The 11,367-nt window shown below is 41.8% G+C and overlaps 1 protein-coding gene across 1 annotated transcript; it reads left to right on the top strand.

The window, feature by feature from the left end:
- Positions 1-233: 233 nt before the first annotated feature.
- On the top strand, positions 234-5,453 carry shisa3 (shisa family member 3). The gene is made up of 2 exons (XM_078219364.1): positions 234-1,082; positions 4,754-5,453. Exons 1-2 carry the CDS (start codon positions 812-814, stop codon positions 5,281-5,283), a joined length of 801 nt encoding a protein of 266 aa, XP_078075490.1. The 5' UTR covers positions 234-811; the 3' UTR covers positions 5,284-5,453.
- Positions 5,454-11,367: the final 5,914 nt, after the last annotated feature.

The following is an 11,367-nucleotide window of genomic DNA, read 5'->3' on the forward strand; positions in this document are numbered from 1 at the left end:
GCCGCCCAATGTCACCCTGCGGGATGTCACCCAGCGGAGGCGCGCACAGGGCCGCGGGGCCGCGCAAACGTGTAGGTGGGAAGCGTGTTGCGATTGGCTGCCGGATGGGAGAGTGGGCGGGGACTGGGCGGGGTCAGTGGCCGTATCCAGCCCCCACCCCCGTCCGGTTCCAGCCCATTCAACACAGCAGCAGCTCCACAACCGAGTTCCCAGCAACAGTCCAGCCAGGCAGACCCAGCTACTTGTAACCGGCTGTCACTCAGCGGTTAATGGTTCAAGCAATGGTTTTTTGTCTGTCTACAAAGGGCAGCCCGATGTGTCAAAAAGACCACTAGGCGCTGAAGGAACGGATCAGGTTCACCAATACTTTTTTTTTAGAAGGCTGTTTGAATTTTGTGCTTAAACCTTCCATTTGCTTAATGCAAGCAGAGCAAAATGCCGAGGCTCCAGGTTGCTCTGCATTGTCCTGAATTCAGGCACCTGAGTCTAGCTGGAGATTTGCCTTGGTAACAATGAGACTCTGGCTGCATTCCTGCAGACTGCAGCTTTAAAGAGCCCAGTCACTCACTCACCATCGTTTAGCTAATGGAGAGCATCGCTTAAACAAACAACTCGCTGAGCCAACTGAAGACCAAACTTTATTTGCACGAGGTAAAGGGCACTTGGGACTATTATGAAGCTCTACGTTCATGCTCAGAGGAGAACTTTTACAAATAAAAGAAGTCTCAATGAAACAATGCTGAGTCCAGCAGTTGCGCTGCAGTAAGTGGAGAGGATTGGCTTGGCCGGCTGGGCAGTTCAGGGAGTCAGGATGCTGGCTATGTTACCTTGCCTGGTACTGGGATTTTTCACCTGTAATGTTGGGGTTTGCAGTGCTCAGGGGGAGTTCTGCCATGGCTGGATTGACAATGCTGGGAAATGGCACGAAGGTTTCCATTGTCCTGAGGATTATGATACCGTGGACGCCACGACCTGTTGCGGCTCGTGTTCTCTACGCTATTGCTGTGCCGCTGCCGAAGCCAGGCTGGACCAGGGGATTTGTACCAACGACAGAGAGCAGCAAACCCCAAACTACTCGGCACGTAAGTATCACCCCGGGGGACTTCGAGCCGGGGCAGAGCTGGAGTCAGAATCCTTCCTGGGTTGACACTGTTGTAGTTTAGTCTTCAGGAATTACTGATGCTCGGTGGAATGTACTTCACAATATAAAGCCATCAGACGTGATTAAAACAACATGAATTCAGGGGAAACTCAGGGAGATAAGAAGCGTTAGTTATCTAAAGTTTTTATTTGACATCTGGCAGCAGAATTGACATTGGTGAGTGCAGCCCGTTTCCCAGGACAGTGTGTTGGGGGGGAATGGGATTTTGGCCATCTCTTGGTCACCGGATTAATTCATTTTTAACCGCAGTAGCAGAAAGGCACACATCTAAGTGTAACTCTGGGACCTAGATTCGCTTTGGCATTTGTTGTCTGTTGTTCATTTTCCCAATTTATGACCGCTCCCGCTTGTGGCTCCCCGTTAACCTCACTCCGGTGAGTTTACTTTTGGTTGCATTCTGCTTTTTTTTCCACATTCAGCATTTTTTTTCATTTTCTGCTTATGCAGTTCAGAAATTCTGCTTTGGTTTTTTTCAGGTTATTTTCAGTTATAACCTGTATTTATTTGTGAATATTATAGATGTTTAGGACGCTACAGATCGCCAGGAGCATCGCCCTGAACACACAGCGGCTTGTGCTGAAGTGAATATAAACTGGATTTATTTATAGTTTGTATATAAGGTCTCTATTGAGGCGCTTGGCTTCGGGGAAGGTTGCCCGCAGTATCTCGCCAGCGGGTGGGCATCATCAGAATACTCGATGCATTCGCTCTTGGATTCCCCCTGGAGTTAGATTTCCAGGGATAGGGAGAAGTGATGCCTGCAGTTATTTCTCAACAACTTTCTGCTGTATGTCAACTTCGAACTCACCCAAGTATTCTCGAGGTTAGAGTGGCGAGATCTCTGCAGTCAAATGCCACCTTGTCTTGGGAGTTTGATCCGTAGAAAACTCCAAAGAGTTTTTAATAGATTTTACTTAATTAATCCGTCAATTAAAATGTTGCCGTCCGCTTTTGAAAGGCAGTTAATGAAATATTTGTTTCAAAACTGACATTGAGGGGCTGCCGATCCATGCGAGACTTTGAAGAGGTTTGCACAAGGCTTCGGGTGTCACATTGGGGGTGGGGGGGGGGGGGGTTAATTGATGGCAGATTGCATTACAGCAGGAGATGGACGGGTCATCGGAAAGGGATAATGTCCCTTTAAGTGGTGTGGTTAGGCAGAGATGTGAATTTTCAGTGAATCAGATGAGCATGAAATTGCATTAGCTGGATGTATAAAGGGGGAGAAAGGTAAGCCAGGCTAAACGAGTGTCTGTGACAGCTTCTGTATTGATAACCCCAGAGATCCAATCTCCTTTTTCATTCCTTCCTGCTATCAAATACAGCCACAATCCCCAGAACGTGACCCTGATGGATCTCCTGGGATCTCCGGCAGGGTTTCAAACTTTCTCAACTTTCCATTAGATTTACAGAGTTCCGCTCAGCCGGGCTGACTATCAGCAGAAACCTAATACCCGACACTAAGGGGTGGGATTAGTGTGGAGGAATTCACTCTCTGCGGAAAACGTTTAAACACGCAGGGTGAATTCTTGGTTTGGGAACGGACTAGTTCGTGGATACGGTCAAAATTCATAACTCATGTCCAACCTTGTAAGCTCAGCTGTAAAGGGCGCGGATACAGTGGGAAAGTACAGTGTGGCATTGAGCTCCCTTTGTCGGATCATAGACTCCGATCAACGCCGCATCTGGCTTAATTTTCAGTCTGAACTGGATGGATTTCCAAAGGATTACTTCTGGAATGAAATAGTGCGCCCAGCAACTGCCAGGGGTTGCGTCCAAATACTCAGGGAGAACGGAATAAAAGTGCAGAAACTGCACCTTTCTTTTTTTTTTCAAAAAAGGCCAACTATCGCTTTGAAATCATTTGCAGACATATGGGTGTTTGCAATTAATTTTAAAGACTATGTCAAATGCATCCGTTGAAAGTTCGTTTAGCAGATCTGTTGCTGACGGCTAGTTTGGGATCTGTGAAGCTTTTTACACTGCGTGAACATTGCGACTGGAACTCTGCGTTTTGTGAGTATTTCGGAAGTATATTATAGGTTTTGAAGTGTACCATCTCGTAAAGGATTCTTCTGACTTCTCGCAATTATCAGATCCTTAGGCAGGAACTGGCTGAGGTTTCGCATCTTCGGCTTTTGTCGCTAACCTGCACTGGAATTGCATCTGTGGAAGAACATTTCTCAGAGGCTCGTTCAAATAATATCCATTCGTTAATAGAAAATTGCATTCTGAATTTCTGGCCAAAAAAACATTGCAATTTGCCGCGGGTACTATATTTTTACACCTTCTGGTACCAACAGATCTCCAGTGTAATCCGACCCGAGTAATATCCACAAACCTGTATTTGAAGCCTATTTCACTTTTTAAAAGCTTTGCCATTTTCCTCGCGGAGCGTTGTTTCTAGAGAGCGTAACCATTTCAGGGCAGTATGTGACGGTATTAAATTATATTAAATCAATTCAATCATTTTCTAATTCTTTAGTTGAAACACTTTGAGTGAAACAGGTACAAACATCGCGCGGACAGCGTTGCGAAAACAATTATGTTTACAAGATGTAAAGGACAACAGTAGACTATCCAATGTATAAAATAAATATCAACTAATACTATTTCAACGCGATTTCATGTACAACAAAAGATTAAAAAAAGAGCACGTGTTGCAAACAGGCATAAATGAGTAAGACAATTAAAATTTAAAATAAGGACAATTTACAAACCAGTGCTGATAGAATTTACTTGATTCGGGGGATTGACGCAACAGAAATTGAATCATTTTTATTTAGACTGAAGGATGCAAACCAGATGTAGAGAGTTTCGGCTCTCCCCGTTATCTCCACTTCCACCTGAAATGATGCACATGTCGCTGCCTGGGTTATTTTTTCAGGAGACATGGGCATTCTTTCTGGACATTGTAAGGAAACACTGCCCATGCCACTGTTCTCTGATACACGAGTTCCGAGATCTGTGTCAGTTTTCACGCCACCTAACTGATACTATCTATTTTGGTTAAATTGCCTTTACATGTTCAATGACACATCATCGGAAGTGTCAGTCTGGGTATTGGGTTACCTCTTGTAGATTCTACCTGCCACTTAAACTGAATATTCACCTGAAACTTGCCTGCTGTGTATTTGGGATCAACCTGTTTTTATTTCCGCTTCAGTATGCTTTGCGACCCACAAGTTTTTCAGTAAAATGAACCCCCCTGAAATTCAGGCGGAGGTGACGAATAGCTTTCTCTTCACATTTAGACATCTGTGGAAGAACATGGGGAAAATTTTGAAAATGCCATTCTTTAGAAGCAAATAATTTATGCAACGTGATTATCAGAAAGTTTCTTTGCTGCCGAGAAATGGTCAATTGAAGTTCTTCTTGTCTGTATACGAATTTATTAGATAATTAGTGAATGTAATTTCATTAATTAGCTCTGGATAGAAGGGATGTTATTTTAGAAACTGTAAAGGTGTTCCAGTATTCTTCAATCTCTATAAATATCATTGGTATTTGGATTTGATGATAATTACCCTGGAGATTCTGGTTCCCACTCCCTGTGTTTATTACTAATTCATTACTATTCTCTCTCTGCAGAGCCTATCTATGTGCCGTTCCTCATTGTCGGCTCCATATTCATTGCTTTCATCATCCTGGGTTCTCTGGTGGCTGTTTATTGCTGTACGTGCCTTAGACCCAAACAACCAAATCCTCAGCCAATGCGTTTCTCAATGCAGAACCATCAGACAGAGACCATTCCCATGATCCCAACTTTTACCAATCTGAGGACGCCATCCAGGCACTCGAGCACCGCCACCAGTTCCAGCTCCACCGGAGGCTCCATTCACAGATTTTCCATTAGCAGAACGGAGTCAGGACACAGCTACCTGCCACCCTCTCCGCCGGCTTACACCTCCCCCGGGTGCCTGCAGGCCGCACCGACCCTGCACCTCAGCCAGGGCCAGCAGGGATTTCTGCTTCCCCAGCAATACTTCACCTACACGCTGCAGCCAGAGCCATTCACAACCAGCAAAAGTTTCAGCGATTTTACCCAGAACCGGCTGAAGACTCAAAGCCTATCAGCGCAGCACTCCGAACAAGTCATGTACAGTAATGCAGGTTTATAGAGAGAGCATTTTGCAAAGGGTCACATTTAATAACACATTTAATTAATCATTCTCCCCTTTGGAAAAGGTTGTTCTTCATTTCTATGGACGGGCGCACTCCCCAGTCAGCTGTGGGGAGGTCTCTGCTCAGCTCCCAGCCGAACAATAGATCCCCAGATTAGTGGGATAGCAAATACGGTTGGGCCTCCACTGCTGTACGCCGAGCTCATGGTTATTTGGAGTTGTGAACGCGATTATTTGGTCCAAATTTTCACATTTAACTTTTGCATGTTCTTTTTGACAAATAGTTGGCAGTTCACGTAATGAATATTCTTGTTCACAGTTATTGAAGTTAATAATATGATCCACTTCCCATTAGTTGCCACCGAAGTCATCTTCGAACCGTTGGCACATCATCTTGAATGTCCTGTCCATAGCAAGTGCCTTGTTCCTTCTGTGGCACCCTGATGTGGGAATTTACTTGCCGCAGATAACTGGAAACTATCAGAGTCACAGCCACCAGGCCGAAGGTGTGAAATATAAATCTAACCCGAGTCATGAAAGCTAAATATTTATAAACACACACATATAGTTTCTAAACGGTGTAAAATGACAGTCTTTAGTGTGTGCAAGTTCAGCTTGTTTGTAATTGAAGTAGCAGCGCTCAATGGGAATAAATATTTGTCACAGGATAAACAACAGAAGCTGAAATAAACTGGGGACAGTCAACTCAAGGGAAAATTGATATTTTATTTAACTTACATTTTCTTACATTACTTACATTTTCCACTATTGAATGCCTTATCTAAATATTGAGAATTTAAAATATTAATTTATAGAGGAAGGGTCTGCAGTTGATTATTCTTAATTCTGAACCATCTCTTACATATTTACAATACACCTAAATTACTAATTGTTTTAGTAATCATTTTTGCTATTTTTATTAAATGACTAAATGTATAGTGGAAATATTGCATAGGAATATTTTATGAAATGTTTATTCCAAAGTTATGAATGTTAACTTAAAAGGTCTGAAATTAAAATTGTTTTAATAAAACATATTGTACTGTAAAGTTCCTTCTCTTTGATATATGCTGGTTTTATTTTATGCACAAGACAAGTTAAGAGGTACAACAAAAATTTCAGACTTCTTCTGATCTTGAACTCCAGATTCCTTAAACTACCAACGGTTCAGTGTCAGTGCCCAGGGGTAAAATGTGTCCTTCCTAATTCAGCATAGGTGGGTTCAGTTCCCCTGTGCAGGAATAAGGAGTCCAGACTGAAATAGTTAACAGAGAGTTTGCTATCTTCTCACTTCAGAAAATATTTTGTTTGAAATGATCTTAACCTATTCAACGCTGGTAGGGGTGAGAAGTCCCCTCTGATTAAGCACACCTTATGCCTGACATATTGGCTAGAGTCATAGAGTTTTACAGCATGGAAAGAGGCCCTTCAGCTTCTGCCACCCATCAAACACCTATCTATTCTAATCCCATTTTCCAGCACTTCTTCTGTAGCCTTATATGTTATGACATTTCAAGAGCTCATCTAAATACTTCTTAAATGTTGTGAGGGTTTCCGCCTCTACCATCCTTTCATGCAGTGAGTCCCAGACTCCCACCACCCTGTAAGGATTTTCCTTACATCTCCTATAAACCTCCTGCTCCTTAAATTAAATCTATGCCCCTTGGTTATTGACCCCTCTGCTAAGGGGAAATGTTCCTTCCTATCCATCCTATCTATGTCCCTATAATTTTACACACCTCAATCAGGTCCCCTCTCAGTCTTCTCTGCACCAAGGAAAACAAGCCCAGCCTATCCAATCTCTCTTGATAGTTAAAACACCCCAGCTCAGGCAACATCCTCGTGAATTTCCTCTGCACCTTCTCTATAGTGTGGTGACCAGAACTGCACCGTAGCCTAACCAGTGTTTTATACAGCTTCAACATAACCTCCCTGCTCTTATATTCAATGCCTCGGTTAATAAAGACAAGTATCCCAAATGTCTTCTCCTAGACCATACCAATTTACAGACATACAGCTTGATCTACAAGCTCGTTGGACCCCCTCAGTATACAGGACACCTGATTTTTTAAAAAGTTAATACAAAAATACCATAGTTACAGCATGGTCATTCACGTACACACATCAGAACCATCAGTCTGGCATTTCTTTTTCCAGAATCTGTCAATTTCAAAGAACTTAGGCTCAGTATTCATAAGAACACTTTGGGAACTACACTTTATCTTTAAAAAAGCAAGCAACTATGAATGTTCATACAGAATCAGACTAAATTAAATTCCATCAGACAACTGGAATTGCTATCTAATAATTTCCCTTCACAAGGTGCTCAGTGCAATTCACAGGCAACCACCTGGAATTAAACTACACAAATCCAAAATGTGTGAACTTTCACAAAAAGGTCATCGGAAATTTCCATATATTTGGGTTCCTGCTACTGTAATGATGCTTCCACTACTCAAACATGTTTACCGTGTGAATTTGAGGAATGCACCCTTTTGTGCTCTTTATTTAGTACTGTGGTTGCAAGGCATTTTAAAGAATCAAGATTGCTCACGTGACTGCAGGCTTTAAGTTTCAATGCTGTGACGTCAATTTTCAACAGCAGTACCAACAGCTTATTTTGAAATGTTTCGTTCTCACCTGAATTTAGGATGATTTACCCTGTGCGAAATGTCTGAAATACCAATCACCAGCCTTTGTGTGTGATCTCAGTTTGATTCAGGTTAGTCTGCACCAGCCAGTTTTGATGTGTGAAGTCCAAATACAGATTGGCTTTGACTGAGGCTTCCAGTTCAAAGTTGTCATTTTAACACAAACTGGAGTTGAAACCATGGTCTATTAAAAATAACTGGAAAATCTCAGCAGGTCTGACAGTACCTGTGGACAGAGAACAGAGCTAATGTTTTGAGTTTGGTGCAGGTCTTCTAGATTCGAAACATTGGCTCTATTCTCTATCCAGATGCTGTCAGAACTGCTGAGATTTCCCAGCATTTTCTGTTTTTGTTTCAGATTCCAGCATCTGCCGTAATTTGCTTTTATCTCCTAAAAATTGACTGGGGAGCTTGACTGCATTTTGTATAGTGCAAGGAGATTCTGACTAGTTCCATGGTGAATATCAGAGCTGGTTGTAGGATTACTATTAGTTACAGACAGGATATGAGGACATTTCATTTATTGCTACCAATTGCACATAGACTATCAGTGAGTTAGAAACATAGAAAATAGGAGTAGATCATTTACCCCTTCAAGCCGGCTCCAGCATTCAACATGACCATGGCTGAACCTCCTGCGCTCTCTCTATACACTTTGATGCCTTTAGAAACTAGAAATTTATCTATTTCCTTCTTAAATGTATTCAGTGACTTGATCTCCACATCCTTCTGGTTAATTCCAAAGGTTCACCACCCTGAGTGCCTACCCTGTATCCTCAGACAGTGATCCCTTGTTCTAGACCCCTTCAGCCAGAGGAACAACATAAAATTATTCTGTCCAGCCCTGTCAGAATTTTATATGTTTCAATTAGATTCCCTCTCATTCTTCTAAATTCCAGTGATTATAGGCCCAGTTGACCCAATCTCTCTTCATATGACAATCCCACCATCCCAGGAATCAGTCAGGTGAACCTTCACTGCACTTCCACTCTTGCGGGTATATCCTTTCTGAGGCAAAGAGAGCAAAACTGTACACAATACTCCAGGTGTCATCTCATCATGGCCTTGTACAGCTGCTGTAAGATATCCTTGCTCTTGTACTCAAGTAGTCTTGCAATGAAGGTCAACATACCATTTGCCTTAACTGCTTGCTGTACCTATACGTTTGCTTTCAGTAACTGGTGTAAAAGGAAAACCAGGTCTCTTTGTACGTCAACATTTCCCAATCTATCACTATTTAAATAATACTTTACAATTCAGTTTCTCCTTCTGAAGTGGATAACTTCACATTTATACATGTTATACTGCATCTTCCATGTATTTGCCCACTCACAACTTGTCTAAATCACATTGAAGCCTCTTGACATCCTCCTCACCACTCACATTCACACCAAGTTTGTGTTGTCAGCAAACTTGGAAATATTACATTTAGTTCCCTCATCCAAATCATAGAAGTATATTGTGAATAGCTGGGGCCCTGCGGGATGTCGTTAGTCACTGCCTCCCCCTCCAAAAAAGACCCAATTATAACTAGTCTCTGTTTCCTGTTTGCTGACCAATTCTCAATCCATGTCAATATAAAACCACCAACCCCTTTTGCTTTAATTTTGCACACTAATCTCTGATGTGGGACTTCACCAAAAACTCTCTGAAAATCCAAAATAAACCACATCTGCTGGTTCTCCCTTATCTATTCTGCTCGTAGAATCCTCTGTCAAACAGGACTTCTCTTTCATACATCCTTGTTGACCTTGTCTAATCCCATTGATGTTATCACATAGGAACATAGGAATTAGGAACAGAAGTAGGCAAATTCAGCCCTTCGAGCTTGCTCCGCCATTCAATCAGCTCATAGCTGATATCTCCCTGGTCTCAAATCTATCTCCCCACCTGTTCCCCATATCCACTTATCCCTTTTTGTATTAGAAATATATCTATCTCCTCCTTGAAACCATTAAATAATTCAGACTCCATTGCGCCATGGGGCAGCGAGTTCCACAAATTTACCACCCTCTGCGAGTAGTTCCTCTTCAACTCAGTTTTAAATCTACTGCCTCGCAACCTATACTTGTGACCTCTTCTTTGAGATTGCCCCATAAGAGGAAACATTTTGTCTACATTTACTTTATCAATCCCTTTTAAAATTTTATATACCTCGATCAGATCCCCTCTCATTCTTCTATACTCCAACGAGCATAAGACCAAATTGTTTTAATCTTTTCTCATACATCAACATTTCACCCCCTGAATCAATCTGTTGAATCTCCTCTGAACTGCCTCCAATGCCACCACACCCTTCCCCAAATAAGGAGACCAAAACTGGACACAATACTCCAGATGCGGTCTCACCAACACCCTATACAATTGCAACAACACTTCTCTACTTTTATACTCCAGTCCTTTTGTAATAAATGCCAACATCCCATTTGCCTTTTTTATTACTTGCTGCACCTGCATACTGACTGTCTGCGATTCATGAACATAGACACCCAAATCCCTCTGCCCTGATGCATCCTTTATTTTAGACTCTTTTCCCTACTACCAATGTTAGGCTAACTGGTCTGTAATTCTATTTTCTCCCATCCTCCTTTTTTAAATAGTGGAGTTACATTTGCCACCCTTCAATCTTCCAGGAATGTTCCAACATCTTTTGGAAGATTACAAGCAATGCATCCACAATTTCCATGGCCACCTCCTTTACTACCCTCGGATGTAGACAACCCAGCTCTGGGGATTTATCAACTTGCAGCCCCATTAATTTCTCCAACACTCATTGTTAGTAGTATCAATTCCTGCTTCTCAGTAGACCCTCGGTTCCCTAGCATTTCTGGGAAGTTATTTGTGTCCTCCTCTGTGAAGACAGAATTAAAGTAAGTTGTTTAATTGCTCTGCCATTTCCTTCTTTATTATAAATTCTCCTATTTCAGACTAAGTCTTCACTTAATCTTTTTCTTTTTAAATACTTATAAAAGTGGATTGTAAAAGCTTCTATGTTACTAGCATGTTTACTCTCATGCTTGACTTTTCCTCTCTTACTCAATCCAAAAGTCACAAATTCCCTCACCATGCGAATCCATCAAAACTGGATACTATTATAATGGAATGGTTTTTTTATATCGTGAATTGTCCTGTGAAAATAATCTTAACATCTTGGTCCTCCTTTGTTGAATCCTGAATTATTCCCAATCCTTAGTCTTGCTACTTTTTCTAGCAACTTTACATGTTAGGCATAGTTGGACTGCTTTTCTTGTTGTGTTTTTATGCCAGACAGGAATGTATAACTATTTCAGTGCATTTGTTCCTTAAATATTAGCCATTGCCTATCCCCCATTGTACCTTTAAATGAAGTTCCTCAATCTATCTTAGCCAACTCATGCCTCACACCTTTGTAAGTTAATTTGTTTAGATTTCAGATCCCAGTTTCAGATTG

Source organism: Mustelus asterias, chromosome 1 (genome assembly GCF_964213995.1).
Source record: "Mustelus asterias chromosome 1, sMusAst1.hap1.1, whole genome shotgun sequence".
Lineage (NCBI taxonomy): Eukaryota > Metazoa > Chordata > Chondrichthyes > Carcharhiniformes > Triakidae > Mustelus > Mustelus asterias.